Source organism: Leptosomus discolor, chromosome 8 (assembly GCF_034619465.1).
Source record: "Leptosomus discolor isolate bLepDis1 chromosome 8, bLepDis1.hap2, whole genome shotgun sequence".
Taxonomy (NCBI): domain Eukaryota; kingdom Metazoa; phylum Chordata; class Aves; order Leptosomiformes; family Leptosomidae; genus Leptosomus; species Leptosomus discolor.
The window spans coordinates 32610210-32627624 of record NC_141398.1 but is presented as its reverse complement, the minus strand read 5'-3'; the positions used below and the strand labels follow the sequence as shown (position 1 = coordinate 32627624).

The 17415-nt window shown below is 45.1% G+C and overlaps 1 protein-coding gene across 1 annotated transcript; it reads right to left on the bottom strand.

The window, feature by feature from the left end:
* Positions 1-1135: 1135 nt before the first annotated feature.
* LOC104351645 (glucosaminyl (N-acetyl) transferase 2 (I blood group)) lies at positions 1136-8324 on the bottom strand. Its single transcript, XM_086468793.1, has 4 exons — positions 8242-8324; positions 7409-8109; positions 2455-2547; positions 1136-1326 (listed from the first exon to the last, which is right to left on the bottom strand). Exons 1-4 carry the CDS (start codon positions 8322-8324, stop codon positions 1136-1138), a joined length of 1068 nt encoding a protein of 355 aa, XP_086324919.1.
* Positions 8325-17415: the final 9091 nt, after the last annotated feature.

Here is a 17415-nt window from a genome sequence, read left to right as displayed (position 1 = left end):
CTGATTTTTTCTCTGCAGCATGTCGAGCCTGTTAATATTTTTTGTGCTTTAAAGGGTTATGTAGACTTGGAAGGGAAAATCTGCTCAGGTATTTGCTGACCTCCCTCTAGTGGCTGTTACTGGGGAATAAAGGTAGGGCTGGGATGAACTGAACCCCAAGGTTAAGTATGTGCGTTAACCGTTACACTAAAACGAAAGGAAGTAAACTTGGGAGGAAGCCTTATGCCATATCAAAATACGACACAGAATTACTGAGTTATTGCCCAAGCTCAGTTACTGCTTTTTCAGTCCTGAAAACATTTATCTTGCTACTCCTTTCCCTGCTTTCCCTCTGTATCCTTACACATGATGATCTAAGGACACTGATGGGCCAAAATCTTCATGTAGAGGGGTTTTTATTTTTTCCGATTCTGTTAGTTGGACAAGAAAGACAAATATGCAAGCCTCATTTTTCAGACATGGAGAAGGGCTCCTGTCCCTGAAAGCCTATCTGATTTTTGTAAACACATGCATTGATCTAGTAAAAGATGCTGTTTTCTCTTACAAACCTTATCCCGACAGATACTTAAAGAACAGGTAAGATCTGGGAAATGCAGTGTCTTTATTCCATTTCCAGTACTTTTCCATCAGTTCTCTGCAGGTTCGGTATCTTTGACAAAACAGTATCTGTATATATAGCCAGCAGTTTTGTTCCTGCTTTTAAGATCTTGCTGACTGTGACTCATTACCTTTTTGTTTACCAAATATGCACACTTGTCTTTTAGACAAAAGAAGCGCCAGGGATGCATGGCTCTTTATATTTTTATAGAAAAAAGATAGCATAACAGTGTAGCATGACAAAAGTTGGGGCTGGAAAACAGCCCACTAAAAATGGCAAAATTGCAAAGCTCCTCCAGCTGCTAGAGAAGCTTTGCCCTGGTGTCTCTTTTTGGATCTCTTACACTTTGACTTCTAGGTGTTAAGTGGAAGGTGAGGTTTGCAGGCAGCATGAGAAAAGCGGACCTGAGCTGCATCTACGGAACATCCTAAAGAAATCCATCTCATGAGTTTATGCTTCTGGCACAGCAGAAATTAAGATTGCTGCTGCTATTGTCTTGGGCGCTTTTATTGATGTTGTAGCCTGGGGTTTTGCTAGCTAAAAATACCAGTTGGGTTCCACCTGAACCTCACTCTGGGACAAGGTTCTCTGCCGATGCCTCAGCTCCAGACACTCCACAGTCAGTGGGTATGTTCTGAGCTCAAACTTATTTGCAAACATACAGGTGGAGTTAAAAAGCCACTTGAGATCACCTGTTCCATATATACAAATGCCTCTGACGTAATGGCCTGCCAAAAGAAAAAAGCAATGTCAGAATCAAGTATCCAAATCATTCCTTTTGAGAATTTTTATCTGCAAAGCCACTATAAATAATCTACACAACAAAAATGCTACCGGACATCCAATGGGAATAAGTATGAACAATGGGATGAAATGAAGAAAGTTACTTCAGAATAAATAATAAACAAAATAAGGAGATAGCTCTGAAAAGAAGTTACTACATGAGACTCTTTCTCAGACAAGGCTGAAACACAGCAAAGGGGAATTCTGTCAGTGAAGAGAAACAGATATTTTACTCATACTAGATTTTCCACTAAGTAGTTCTGGGTGATATTGGTGTAATTTCACTGATTTCAATGTAGTTATGCCGATGTGAAAATGCTGTAATTGAAGCTGACTGAAGTTTTCGAAATTTTTCTCGACACAAACAACTATATTACAGATTAAGAATTCTTGAAATAAAATCCATGTTGTCAGCATTTTGATATTCCCTTTCTTGTCCCGCTCAGATATGTCAGAAGTGGTAGCAGTGTACAATATACAAACCAGTCATACAGAAAATTATCTACTGCTGATGTCATGTCATGAAGTAATGTGACATACGAAAAGTCAAAGCTCAGCCACCATTGTCAGCCCACAGCTCCTTAGGTTCCTCGTCAGCTGTGGCTCTGGCAGGCATTGGTGCCCAGCTGAGAGCTGGATTTGGCTGAGTTCACAGAGGACCCCTGCCCTGCACACTGCTGCTGGCTCTAGCGCATCTGCATCCCAGCGTGGGACATAACGCAGGCTATTCCCACCCACCTGGCAAGAAAATTCCCCGAAGGCCTTCAAGAAAAGTCAGCTAACTCATGTGAGCCCTAAGTGCTGCCAAATATCCCCCTTTCCAAGGCTGATATATTCTATAAAATTCCTGATGAAGAAACAACTGTTCCAGCTTTCTCACGGTTATGTGGCTACTATCATTGACATATGGACTATGAAGGAGATGACTCCTTTTTAATGTCTTCTCTCCAATGAAGTGCTGTCTAAAGACTGTCTCACATTATGATTAGAGGCTGTAGGAGCAGAGGAACAATGGTCAAGTGTTTTTTACTATATGAACAGGAAAAAGAAATGGAGAAAAATGTACATATTACCATGACAACCTCCATGGCTCTCTTCCATATCAATCCACTTCACCGCTCTCAGGTCACCTTCCCATGATGCATTGGGCATGGAGCCTGGAACACCTGCAATTAGATAACAGAAAAAATCAAATAATTAGTCCTTTTAACAGCTATGTGTTCAGGTTTATGTCCACCCTCTGGGACCTTTCTCCACGGAAGTGTGATGAAATACTTAGGAATATGCATCAACAGATGCCTGGCTGCTAACCTTGTTGTCAAATGTCTTCATTGAAAGAACCTTTCATGACATGAACAAGATGCCAGCCCAAGAGGCCTAAACATTTCTCTTGAGAAATAAAATCCCTCTTTTGCAACAGCCTCAGTATGATACTGCATGCAAGTACGATCACTCATGTCACCTTCCGAACTAGCATGGCCCTCCAAGGGCTGTTTGAATGCTGGGCCACCAACAGCTAGTACCTTCACATGAATTTAGTGGTAAATGCTTTTCTTTTTTTTTTTTTTAAGAAAAGAGGCTAACAGAACACATTCAAGCATAATATAACTGGATGGCATTGTTGAAACTCAGTTATAGCCTATAATGATATATAATAATGTATGTAAGCCTAGGCAGATCACAGGACCTATGCAGGAGATAAACTGGTAAGAGGACCTCTCCTCATCAGTGAATGATCAAGTCCTGCTATAACCTAGCAAACATCCTTTTTGAATAATTAAGAGGGAAATGCTGAACATGCAGTGTTTGCTATTTGCTGAAGAGTAAACATGCAACATGTAGACAACTGCTGTAAGTCAAGGGAATTTCAATACCTTCAGCACAAGGCAGTAACTATAACAGACCATTGCCATGAGATGAAGTCCTTGCCTTTGAAAGCAAGAGCTGATTGGGTAGGTATGGCTAGGGAAACCTCAGTGCCTGATCTATAATGCAGTATTATATTCAATTCAGTGAAAGAAGTTTATTGAAGTACTTCCTAAAATCATCTTCAGATTACAGCAAAGAAAAGCAAAAACGTAGAATAATAAAAGCTTTCTGTGAACTCATCCCTTTCAGCAAATTTTATCTTTCTTATTGGCTCAATTAGCTTTTGAAGGACAAAACAATGATTCAGACTCCGCCATTCGATGTACAAACCACTTTGCTAACAAAAGCTGGAAAAGCCACAATTTCTCACTGCAGAACTAACACTTGTATGTAATTTATTTGCCTGCTTGGAAAAACTAACCATCTTTTATTCTTTCCTGCCCAGCAAGCAATAACCAATGTTGTGTCTGAGCTATCAAAAGCAGAACAGGCAACGTGCGGGGAGCCAATGTGTATGCCAGCAGATACAAAAACACAGACGTTATATCTGCTTTCTCCTAATGAAGCTGAAAGCAGAGGGAAAGACTGACTGCTGAAATGCAAAGAATTACTGTAGTGTTACTGCTGAAGAGCACCTGGGACTCAAGCTTTTTAACAAATGCAGCCGAAGCACCAGGTCTGGCTGGTGGTGGTGACTGGGGAGGAGAAGATTTGTACCAACCCATCTGCTCCCCACATGGCCCAACGCAGCCAGAGGCTAGAACCCAGGGGTGACAAGGCAAGCTCAGCCCTTACCCCAGAGCTTGCCATCGCGGATAGCCCTCATCCCCAGCAAAACTCTGCAATTTTTGTCAATCTCTGTTGTACGCAGGGGGTGAGGAGTCCAATAGTGATGCCCGTGTTAAGTATTATTACTATTATTAAATAACAATTACCCCTGGTAATAGCCTAATCATAGCTGATGCAAAAGTTAAGCTAAACATCCTCAAGTATTTTTTTCCCAGATTTTTAATAGAGCTATTTAAAGCCTGTTATTCCTACTTCCTCCTGTTTTCTTTTTGAAGGAAGCACTTGTATGAGTGTCAGGGAGGGAAATGTGCAGATTTTTATGAAAACATCTTCATAATGTTTGTATTATTACCTGTCATTTGTACTAACTCTTTATACTGAAAAGACAGCTGTTTTCCTTGATTTACAGTGAGATGAGAACAAAGCCTTTTAGGGCTTGTATGAAATGCATAATAGAAAGAGTTTGGAGTGGTGGGAACTGTGCAAAGACAGGGAACCTAAGCCCTTCAAATATGATTTTAATTAAAATAAAATTAACATTTTAATCTCCAGTCCTGACCTCTCTCTTTCTTTGAGGCTAATTAGGCCATCTTCTTCAGTTTTCATAACTTCATTTAAAATGTGTGTTAATACAGGCTGTTTATTTTGCTGCTTAACCACAATTTACAGCAGTTCTGTAAAGCACAATTTCAGCTGGTGACTGCAGCACACACAAGAAGCCCTCAGTGCCAAAACAGTAGCTGAGAATGTGTCATCATCCTAACCTTGGTGTTTTATAAAAAATAGAGGTGAAAGCAAAGTAAGGTTTTGTTACTATTTTGTTTTTTTCTGTTCCTTTCCTGGATGGCAACAAGTACAGTACCTCTGCAGTTAGCATAACCCAACAACTATTTTGCTTGTGAGCTTGAAGAGAAGCACAGTGAAGGACAAATGAGACCCTAAAGGTGCTGGTTAATGTCAGGGGTGTTTGGGGTTGGCTGGTTTTGAGAAATTAGATGTGAGAAAACTTAAAAATCATGAGGTTTTCTTCTTGCTTACTTTGCTCTATGTTTTTAAGGATAGCTTGTTGCTGGTAAGTAAGGATGGTTGTTCACAAATACCGAGTTGTGACTTTCATATCAGATGCAACAACAGAACCAGCATAGAACTTTGCCATAACCAGAGATACGTGGCACCAATAACCAGAACTTCATAACTTTATTTGTCCCTCTCTGTATATTGGGCCATTATCAAATAAAATAACATGCCAAAAAGTGTGATTTTGTCCTGGGGAAAATTCAGAAAATGTTACTTTTCCACAGAAAGCAGTAAGTGAAGATAACACTTTATAAAAGACAAAGAGACAGTGGTGGCAGGGCATAAACACTTTAAATGGCCTGGGATGTGCATTACCATCCCAAATTAAAAACCTATTCATAACAGATGGCAGTAAATGTGGAGTGCAGAAAGACTTGGAAAATGCTGACACAGCGGGAAAGCAGAAAGATGACTGACAAAACAGGAACAACCCCAGGACATCCACAAAAACACTGGAAGGCACTGCCTTCCAGGAATACAAAACCACTGACTTCACATTATTCACTGTCTCCCAAATTGAGTAAACTAGGTGTTTTTGTAAGTTAATTAAGGAGTGGGGGAAAGTATAGCTCAGCATTAAGGAAAAAAAAAAAATGCATTTACTACATTTTCCTTTAAACATATGTTTGCACGACTGATTTCAGATTCAGGGGCTGTTCTGGGGTCCTGTTCTTATAAATACAGTTTGTCTGAAAAGTGCTGATGGTGAAAGTTAATAGAAACTTTGGCATGAGTTGCTCACTCTACTTTTGTCCAGCTCTCGTCTCCCACTTCATCGAGGTTATCAGAGTTTTGTCCCTGAAAACAAGGAAAGGGGGGAGAGCTGCCCCATGGGCAGCAGCACTGGGCACTGCCCTGGAAACAAGTTTGCCACCACCAGGTCTTTGAAACTGCCACCAGCAGAACTGTAGCGCTTGGGTGTGCAGACAGTCACAAGTGGCTGGAAAGACAGGCCAGTCCTTCCAATGCTTCTAATTTCATGTCTTCCCTTGGTGACGGAGATTTGGAGGCAGGAAAAACACTGCTTCAGAGCCTACTCCCCATCCACAGGACAAAGGCAGCACAACCTCCTTCTCTGCTAAGCCCCTCCTGGGCTTTTTGCCATTGCAATTCCAGTGAGGGTTGATCTGCACGCGTTGGCTCTGAGAGGCAGCCTGCCCCCATTCCTCCTTGCATCACTACCACATATTATGAAGACAAACATCCGCATCTTCCACAAAATGAGCTACTGTGTTGACATTTCTGTAATGTGCACGTAAACTGACACTGGGCCGGAAATCTTGCAGCATAAAAGGCTGACTGATTTGCCTTGACCTTCCAAGTCCCATACCTGTGATTCCAGGATCAAACTAACACAACAATTAAAACCTAGCTGCCAACAGGCTAGTCATCACCAGTCCCCTGAAGCAGCCTGTGCTTCCTCATCAGCATCTCTTTCTAGGGAAGGGGACAACTTCTTTACACTTCTGTGCCACCAACTGATCCAAGCTTTTCTCCTGCATTTTATAAGCTGGTGCACAGAAGTTTGTACTTCATAAATCTGCCTGAAATGGTGTACATATTATTCCACAAGACTTGGTTGAAATCAACCATAACTTTTGCCGGACTTTGGGGCCATGTATTTATGTTTGGGAAACACACAGAGCTTGGGGTGGGCCATGTGTAGGTGGGCAAGTGCATACCCTCTCCTCTACAAGTAAAGGCATACAGCCCACCAGTGTTTGAGAGGGACCTGGAAATTCACAAACCCCTTTGGTGGCTTTCGGAGAAGCAAGATGGTACAAGGAAGTACATGTGGGACTAGCGAGACAGTATGGCCAAGGAGGGTGAAAGGCAAGTGGATGCTAAGCTGCATCCCTGGGTCTTCATGGGGCAGGGCAGCTGTTGCTAAGAAGAAAGGCATGCGGTGTCCCTGAACCCATTACCCTGCAAAGCCTACCACCCCTGGGGACCTCCCTTACCCAGTCATAGGTGCCATTCCCACCAGGATACAGCTCAGCCAAGTGGATAAATCTCCAGGACATCAAACTCAAGGAGGCTCCATACACCTTCCTGGCTTGCCACTAGTGCTGCCAACATGGGCTGTCACCTGCCTAGGTGTTTCTCCATGTGAAACAATGGGAGTGGCAACAATCTTCTGGTGGGCACCGCCAAAAGCCACAGCTGGACATGCCTCCATGCAGAGGTGAGCCGTGGTGGCCGCCCCAAAGAGCAGCCCACCACACAATGGCCAAGAGGTGGCAGGTGCTGGGGTCGCAGGTGGCTGTCTCCACCCCAGACCTCATGTCCTACCTGGGATGCTGTTGAGCGTCACCCAGAAGTGCTCGTCGGGGCTGTAGGTGTCCTCGGACCAGGCCAGCAGATTGATGGCACGCTGGTCCTGCAGCACAAACTCCACAAAGGGCTGGGTGACGGCCATGTATGCAGAGCCAAAGTAGATGGTCACGTTGTGGGGTGGGGGCGCCTTGTGCAGCCAGGGGGTGACCAGCCCCGATGCGTTGTGCCTGGCCCCCTCCTTGTGTACATGTTTGGTGCAGGAGGTGACATGAGGGGGTGGCAGCACCCTGGGGGTGATGTTCTTCCCCCTGAGGCCCTTCAGCAGCCAGACGATCTCCCGGTTGGTCTTCAAGGGGAAGTCCTGGCTGCAGGTGTTGAGCAGGTAGCGCCAGGGCACGGCCGAGGCCAGCAGGTCTCTCATGCAGTGGAGGTTGGCCCGCAGGCAGGAGGCACTGCCATAGACCACTCGCTCCTCCTGGGAGGCGAGGAAGGCGTTGGGGAAGCAGCCCAGCAGGTGCCGCACTGCCCGCTGGAAGGGGGCAGGCGCCTTGGCAACCACATGGACACAGTAGATGTTTTGGGGCATGTACACTGCCCTGAAGAGCCGCTCGAAGGTCTCGAACTCCTTGTGCAGGGTCATGACATAGGCGACAGGGAAGGCGGCCTCCTCGGCCGAGAGGGTGCAGGTGATGTAGTGGCTGTGGGACACGTACACACTTCAGTGGGCTACCCCCGGTGCTGGCTGCAGCTGCCTGCCCCTCAGGCAGGGGCCCTGCCCAGCCAGCAGCATGCTCCATGCCCATTCCAGCGCCGCAGCCTCTGGGGAGCCCCCGCTGCCCACCACTTGCCATCCAGCGTGCTGCAGCAACATCGCAGTGCTCAGCAGCACAGTGGCGACCACCAGCAGCCTCACTGCCCGCCACCACTGCATGGCCCACGCTGCTGGCCTCGGCCCACCCCTGGCCTGGCTGGCAGCTCCCGGGCAGTCCCACACCAAGAGGACACAAATGCAAGGCTGACCCATGAAACGCACTGCCGCAAGCCGCCTCCCACACTTGGGAAGGGCGGTCTCACCACTGCCCACAGCTGGCCCAGCAGGCCAGGGTGCTCCCTGCGCCTGCTGCCTTCCTGGAGTGTTTCCAGGCAGAGCCTCCAGGCTGGTGCTGGCAGTGCTGGGGGCAAGGGGACGTGTGCACCACAGGCTGGCCCTGCCTTCTGGAGGCAGCCACCACACTTGCAACCCTCCTAGCTGCATGAGGAGTCCCACTCATGGACATAGGGCTTCACTCTTAGGTTCATCCAATCTAACAGTAAATTATGCATGTTTGGGTTTTTTTTCAATTTTTGTCATCTTACAGAACTGCAATAGGGAGAAATCAAAGAGTTAAGCTGTCAGTGTTAGGACGATTGAGAGAAACTGACAAGTAAATGCGAGTAGGATGGAAATGGCCACCTCTTAACCCTATACAGCAACAAGAATTTGTCTGACTGAGCTCATAAGACAGCATGCAGGAGTGATTTGCTCTGAAATCCTGGTTTGTCTGTTTTCTTGTTTGTCCTGTGAGACAAGTTCTCCCACCTGTCCATGGGAGAGAGTTGCTGGTAAAGGTATGGAGGAGTCCTCAGAAGAAGAGATTTTCTTTCAAAATGAGATTGAAACAACAGAGAAAAAACCCTACCACCTCTCCTTAAAAATGTATAAAGGCTTAATTTTGTATTTTGCCACCATCAATTTTCATTTCAGTGGGGTATGTGAATACAAAAATGTACGTGTGGAGGGGTGAGAGGTTAACTAAAGTAAACTCAAGATCGTCAAGCTTTAAAGTAGACCTCAGAACCTGGAGAGAAGGAGATAAAACTCGAGGGAAAAAAAAAAAAAAAAGCTTATTTAAAACTACTACTTTCAAGACAGTGGTCTGAATTAAGGCAATGCGTGCCATCTTCTTGAGCCATCAGGCTGTTGACAGTCATAAGAGAGCTAAACTGCACCTCCAGTGTTGAATCATCTGATGAATAATAAGGAAAAGGTCTTAGTTCTAGTAGCTTCATTTGATAATGTGTTTTGAAGGAGGTTTTTCTAAGCTATTATTGACCCATAAGCTAGCTCTAGTGTCTTCAGCAGGATTGCAGACCTACATCAGAGAAGCTGAACTCTACAGGGCTGTTCGGGAAATATCTACTGCCCAGAGCAGGAGTGGGTTGGACCTGTGGGGACGTGCTGGGCGCCAAGGACAGACGATAGGAGAGCTACTCTGCAGGAACTGCCGGTGCCCACCTCGGCACCTGTTCAGGCATGGTTCTTCCGACTTCCACCTTGGCTGCCCAGGCAGGGTGCTGGCGTCAGGGTTTTTCTCTCAACATGTGTAACACAGCTCTAGGTGTGGTTAGACGAATTTGCTCATAGGTGAAAGGAGGAGATAGGTTCAGGTGGCCTGACTGGCGTTCCCCCTCAACAAAAACAAGGGCTGTTGGCAACTCAGTATCTGGGAATGTCAAGAAAAGTCTCTGCAGCTGGACTGAAGTTTAGTTAGTTATGTACATGAGTTGTGACAGACATTACCTGATGCCAAAATTTAGAAAGAAAAAATTTTTTCCTTAAGTTACTCTCATCTGATTCTGTTCTTCAAGGAGTCATGCTGTTTGAAGCCTATTACACCAATGTCCGATAGTTGTAAAGATAAAAGAGAATCAAGCAAAGGAACATAAGCCCACCTATTAGCTGTTGCTTTTGGAAAAGATTTCTTGAAGACATACCCTTCCTTATCCCGTCATCACTAAGTAGTTTTAGTGAGAAGTAAACAAATGATAGTGAAGCAAAGTATTGCTCCTGTTGAAAGCAGTACTTAAATTCCAACAACTGCGGATTGCACAGAGACAAAACCTTATTTTAAGTTGTGTCTTCTCAGATGCACTATAATATCTGAATGGTGGATCAAGGACAAGTGTAATTTTTCAGGAAATTCTGCCATGAAGAGGGTGTTCCTGTGATTGCTGTGACTGTGCTGCAACACCTTCCCTTAAGCAAGTATTTCAAAAGAGGAAGGTTTTGATGATGAGATTACAACAGCTTTGCAGGCATGAGACTCAATAACAGTCACAGGAAAATCCCTATTTTTTTATGCCTTTTTCCTATGAGAAGTTCTTGCTCAATCAGGAAGTCTCATTAAAATAATGGAGAATATGAACAAGAGAACAAGGATTAGTTATATGATTAATGCTGCAGACATAGTAGGTACAAAATACTTTTTTTTTTCTAGAACATGGCTTATTCAACTAGCATCACTGTCTGGAATCATATTAAAAAGCTTCTGCATCTGTCTCTGTCTGTCTGTCTTTTGAAGGGTGGGTGCTAAGCTAAGGAAAAGGAACAATTTTAACAGGCAGAACAAAATTACAATAGTGCATATTAGTATCGTGTGTGCATTGTGGAGAAGATTGTTCCAAGACCCCGTCTACAAACGACAGTGGGATGGAGAGGTACCAAAGTAGTTTTGAATTATAAAGTTGCTGTAGTGAGAAGCTCAGTGCAAGCAAAATCATCTGGAAAAAAACACGGGTTTGTTTGTACAAACCAATGGCCATATAAAAACTTAAAATAAGGAATTGGCTAACATGATTGATTAATGTGCTGGCAGCGCTACTCAGAATTTTCTGATATTAGTTTTGTGTCTCACACCCACATCCAAAGGATGTGAATGAGATGTTCCTTGAGAGCCACCAGCTCTTGTTTGGATGTAAAGCTACTGCTTCAAATAAACTGCAGTGAAATTTTAATGAGGACAACTCCCACCTCTCTTGAGAACATACTACTTTGACTCACAGCATTACCCGGCACATGCCTGCCATTACCTGAGACATGCTGTATGCCAACTGCCTTCCTTATTTTTCTATCTATGATTCAGCTCCCAACTGAGGAGTTGCCATTCGGATGGTGGCGGTATACTTTCAAAGTTTGGGAGTGGTTTAACACTCCACTCACAAATGAAACTATTCATCATTTTCTTTCCTTCCCAATCACTGACAAAATGAATGAATACATTAGCAAGCTTCATGCTGCTTGGAGAGAGCTGAGGTGAGTCTGATTCTTTGCACTTGGACAAAATATGCAACTGTGTCAAAAACACTTAAAATTGTGGTTGACACAAGGCTGGGTAAATCCTTGGAAAAGTAAGCACAAGGTAGAATGCAACACCGTCTTCCATGGATTCCCAATTTCTGTGTCAGATTAGCAGCAACAAGAGAAAAAAACCTCACTCAAAGATACTGCGTTGAGGTTGCTGATGTCCTCAGATGCCTGTGCTCGACAGGAAGCTGCTGGAGGCCCTGTGCTTCTGTGATCTGCACCTTCAGATCAGAGAGTGATCTGGGTTTGTGGGCTTGCACAGGACACTGTGGGCTGCCCCCTCTAGTAATCAGCTACCTCAATCTACTGATGCAAAAGTTGGTCTAGTTTTGCAGCAGGCAGAGATGGTATGCTGTGTACCCAATGTCCCTTTTGGGCTAGCACAAGAGCAAAAGTGACATGGCGCTCCTTCCCTGCCCCCCACCCCAAGACACATGACCCACAGCTGGTCCCCATTCTGCAGACTTCTTGCAAAAAACAGGAATAAAAGTGGTTCTGCCCTGGCACTTTCCCTGCAAACCTCCAGCTTTCCTTACACCAAGTGACTGCCCAGCGCCACTCATGATCTCTGTGAAGGGATGTGCATGACCAAGGCACGTCCCAGAGGTGGGACCATACTGTCCATGGGTGGCTGGGTGAATTTTGTGCCAGCCAGAATGAGAGCGGGCAAGAGACGTGCATTACTGTGGCTAATGGCTGGCAGAGCTGCTAACCACCTTGCACTCCATGTAAGGGCAAAACACCCCAAACTGGTTGCTGTTGCTCTCTGCAGTGACAGGAAACAAAGAATTGCTGAGCATGGCACCATTGCTACATCACCAGCATTTTGGGGGAGAGAAAGGAACCATTTCTTTGGGGGTCTTTTCATTGAAGCTGCTCTAGCATGGCAGCATGTGTCTGCAGCCTTGCTCCATTGCCAGAACATAACTGGACACTCATATAGGGCAGGGAATGAGTGGGTGATTTCTGTAACAGCCAGTTGCTACATGCAAACTTTCTCTTGCAACTCATAGCCTGTAGGGATTGCTAAGGATTTAACAGCTTTTAGATCTGGACTAGCAGTACTTGTTGCATCTCTGCAAAACTGAGACCGATGCCCCAGACAAGTGATCTCCCAGTAGCCTAGTATGTCCCCGCACTTCCCTGCTGTACATGCACCTGAGTTGGAGACATGGGTACTGGGATGAGGTTATTGGTGCTGGACTTGGGGTGAGGTGGAAAAAGCAGTGTGTCCGGATGTGAATGTTCTCATGCAGGGTTTTTTTGTGGTATCCAGGAGGAAGGATCCTGGATGAGTGCCAGAACCTGCAATCTCTTGCACTTACCATCAAAGAAGGAAAGCAATAGGAAAGAGGAACATTCAAAAACAGGTGAAGTTCAGCATGGGGAAAATGACAAGAAATGGAGAGCAAGGAAAGAATATCAAGGCAGGAGAAATGTAGAGCTAAAGAAGGACCAACCAAAATGGCATCCTGGTAGGAGACAGCAACTGTAGAAGAGCAGGCATCACCTAGCTACTTACACAATGTGAGCCCTTGACATTTTGGAGTCTTCTACTGGTACATACTGGCTGGTGTGCGCTTCAGGACCAGCACTGTGCTTGGCAGTGGTGCAGGACTATGTAGTGATCCAGGGCAAGGACTGATTATAAATAAACTCTTTTATATTTTCCAGGCTGGTGGTAAAAGAGATCATTTAAGACAGAAAGATCATTCATAGAGATGAACCTGGTGCCAGCAACACCTAACAGAAAAGTCAAAATGAAAAACAGATGCTATTTTTACAGCATATTGCAGCAAGCTACCTGTGGCACACAGATGACCTTTGTTCATCAGACTATGGGCTAGCCTTTTAAACATATTTATTTTGGCTTTGAGGATACACTCTTGAATATTTCCTTATACCCTACTTGTCAGTTGGAGGGTGTGCATGATATAATCTTGAAGATTAAATCAGACAAAGCTATGACTTGATTCATTGGGATCAATGTGAGAGAACCTCCTGTAGGTAAAAGCTTTAGCACAAAGACCTGAGCATGTGAGTTTTAAACAGGCAATGTTTGTAAAAGTGATATAACCCATGGGACTTTAAAGTTTGTATCTCTGTATCCTCATTTCCTAGAAAGTCTTAAATGCAGCAACAAAAGTGTGCTCAACTAGCAGTGTTGCATTCCCCAAATCGTCTGCATCAAGTTGAAAATTGTACAGAAACTTGATACTGATAAAACACATGCATTGCCTTTAAATATTTCTGCCCTACCCTTCCAAGCTCAGATGTCAAAAAAATCCCTGTAGGCAGGTGGCATAGGAGGTGGCTTGAACCACACCCATGGCTTACCATCACTGAAAGGGGAAGGTCTGGCTCCTGTTCCTCCTTCTCCTTCCCATTTTCATCTCCTTTTTGCTCACATCTGCATGTTCACGCTGAGCTTTAATTTGTGCTGGCTTCAGTCTGGCCAGATTCTTCACCATGTCAATACAATCCACAGACTCAGACAAAAAGTAGATTGTTTTTCTTCGGATCTAGTGAGTTGAACTGGCAAAGCTACTGGCACAGGGCTCTTGGGCAGAAGGAAGTGGGAAGGGATGAACAGCAGAAAATTTCCTGTTTTGGCAGCAATGTGATTTTAGCGCTCAGCCATCTTGTGCACCCTCACCGTTAGTAAAGAAACAGGGCTGGTGCAGAAGCGGCAGTGCAACCACGCTGTGTTATTCTGCAGGTAAGCCAATTCTGAAAAAGCAGTTTAATCCAGTGCATTAGACTGCGAGTCAGGTGTCAGTGCTCCAGTGCTGGCTTTGCCCATGGTCTGGTTTAAGACACTGAATATCATTTCACCCCTTTCTGCCTGCTTCAGTGAATGGGAAATAATAGCACTGATCTCTCTTGTAGAAGCATGTTGGCATCTCTGAATAAGAAGTGCTGCTATTACTTCTCCTGACTTTTATTTTCCTGCGTTCACAATGTGTGAGTTACTAGTGGACTAGTATTTATGTATGTCAATGTCCGTCTTGGTGCGTACCCTGAGGGATTATCATCAGAGACTGCTGTGACAATATCACTTGAAAGTGGGGACAGGACTTTGGCTTGGAAGAGGATTCAGTAAAGTTATCCTGAAGGACTCAGTAGCATGGACTGTGGGTGCACACCTCTCCCACAGTGACCAACCAGAACCTGCTTTCTGCTCTCTGTGAGCAGAGAGGGGAAAGGTGGCCCAGTGGTTACGCTGCTGGCCTGGGACACAGCTGCTAACCTGCACTGTGGCGGTGCATGCTTCTCGTGAGACCTGGGCGAAGTGATTTAGGGCCAGCCACTTCAGGCCTACATACTGTGCAAATACTTTCCCTTAATTTCCCCATGCTTCTCCTCCTTATCTGAAAAGTGACTTTCGAGGATTTTCTGTTACGTAGGAGTCGTGTGGCAGATAAGTGGCCTGAGATAAATACCAAAGATAAGTTAAGACTGTTATTTGAAAACCAACTGAATGGAAATTGAAAGTCTTTAGGCTTTAGGGAGCTAAAAAAAAAAAAAAATTAGTCTTCAGTGCATGACTCGTGTAATAAGCATGCTATTTTTAGATTTGGGGACCAAACAGTCTTTTTTTATCTTTTATCTGAATTGACATTATCATAGCTGCATAAAACTTCAAATATCTGTTTGGTTTAGTTCTTTCATGACATGCTGTCCATCCAAACTGGTCCTTAAATGATCTCTCTGCTTGCCTGGAGGCCTGTTTGTTCTAACAGCTGTACCACTGCCTGACACCATTATCTCCCTTTGATATGCCTGAAAAGCTAAAAGGAAGTGTCTTGGTCAAACTTGGACAACGGTTTTTTATTACAGCCAGGAACTGAGTCCCAGGCTAATACCGCATGCACTGAGAGAGATGACTTCTCACCCCAGAGTTACTCAGAGCTCTGGATCTGACTTGAATACGTCCAGGTGAGTGTCTGACACCCTGTTCTACACTTAGAAGTTTGGATTAAAAATCCTCAACAGCAGCAGCCCCTGAGTACATCTGTCAGAGCTGCATGCTCACTTTTGGCCAGGCACCCTAAAGTGATGGCAGGGAAAACAAGAAAGAGGAAGGAAACATATCTGCTATGGATATGTTGCATCTTTTGGATGCAAATGGAACAAGCACAAAAAAATAGTACGCCAGTGTGCAACACTGGAAAGCATACAGTGATGATCATGGAAATAAACAAATACGCAGCCTATGTAAGCTACACAGTGCAGTACCACAAATGGCAACCACCTAAAGCTTTCTGTTTGTGGAAAACATATCTGGTCCCAGGTTTATTGTTTCTGAGGTGATGGACTATCACAAGATCACAGCAACCAGCTTCCTAGAAAAGTCAGCTACCTACAAACAGTATATGCTGATGAGAGCCAAGCTGGAGGCCTGTGGCTAGTGCTGTTCCCCACAGGTCAGTACTGGGTCTGGTCTTGTTCAACATATTCATCCATGACCTGGATGAAGGGACAGAGTGCACCCTCAGCAGGTTTGCTGATGACACAAAACTGGGAGGAGTGGCTGACACACCAGAAGGCTGTGCTGCCATTCAGTGAGAGCTGGAGAGGCCAGAGAGCTGGGTGGAGAGGGACCTGGTGAAGTTCACCAAGGGCAAGTGTAGGGTCCTGCACCTGGAGAGGAATAACCCTGTGCACCAGTACAGGTTGGGGGTTGACCTGCTGGAGAGAAGCTCTGCGGAGAAGGACCTGGGAGTCCTGGTGGACAACAGGTTAACCACGAGCCAGCAATGTGCCCCTGTGGCCAAGAAGGCAAATGGTATCCTGGGGTGCATGAAGAAGAGGTGGCCAGCAGGTCAAGGGAGGTTCTTCTCCACCTCTACTTGGCCCTGGTGAGGCCACATCTGGAGTGCTGTGTCCAGTTCTGGACTCCCTTCAAGAGAGACAAGAAACTACTGGAGAGAGTCCAGTGGAGGGCTACAAGGATGATTAGGGGGCTGGAGCATCTCTCCTACAAGGAAAGGCTGAGAGACCTAGGGCTCTTTAGCCTGGAGAAGACAAGACTGAGAGAGGACCTTATCGACACTTATCAATATCTAAAAGGCGGGTGTCAAGGGGATGGGGCCAGGCTCTTCTCAGTGGTGCCCAGTGACAGGACAAGGGTCAATTTGCACAAGCTGGAACATGGGAAGTTCCATCTGAACGTGAGGAAAAACTTCTGTATTCTGAGGGTGGTAGAACACTGGAACAGGCTGCCCAGGGAGGTTGTGGAGTCTCCTTCCCTGGAGATATTCAAAACCCACCTGGACATGGTCCTGTGTAACCTGCTATAGGTGAACCTGCTTTAGCAGGGGGTTGGACTAGATGATCTCCAGAGGTCCCTTCCAGCCCCTGCCATTCTGTGATTCTGTGATTATACCATAAATATCTCCATCAGTAACCATTTTTGCATCTCATGCATGCCAGTTGTAAAATATAATTATTGGAAAAGCAAGCACTATTCTCACAGAGTTATGGGTTAACTTGGAAGCAGACTGGTCTTGCAAAATGGACCCACAGTCTGCTGCTTAGGTTAAGTAGACATGCTCTTTCTCTCTGTTGCTGCTCACTGTTTTGGTTTCCCACAAGTTACAGCAGGGAGAGGATGGAAAGAAAAAAAAAAAAAAAAGACAGGAGAAGAAATTCATCCTTGCTTCCATTCCTCATATCCCTGCTTTGGGCTGCTGTGAAGCTCTAGGGAGCCAGGATCAGTAAAGTCCTACCAGGTGCTTCTAAAAGCAGTGTGCCTGCGGGAGAAGTCCTGTGCATCTTTTGACCCTTTCCCAGTCATATGAACAAGATAAAACTATTTGTAAATACATAAGGTAAAGATGAAAATACTGTCACTGATTCTGTCTCTCTGAACAAATCCTTGACCTTGTACTATGGG

Coding starts and splice junctions, on each gene's coding strand:
- LOC104351645 (XM_086468793.1), bottom strand. CDS start 8,324: ATGCAGTGGTGGCGGGCAGTGAGGCTGCTGGTGGTCGCCACTGTGCTG. Junction 2,548..7,408: donor GACGCTCAACAGCATCCCAG/GTAGGACATGAG, acceptor ATCTAATTGCAG/GTGTTCCAGGCTCCATGCCC. Junction 1,327..2,454: donor GAGCCATGGAGGTTGTCATG/GTAATATGTACA, acceptor TTCTTTTGGCAG/GCCATTACGTCAGAGGCATT.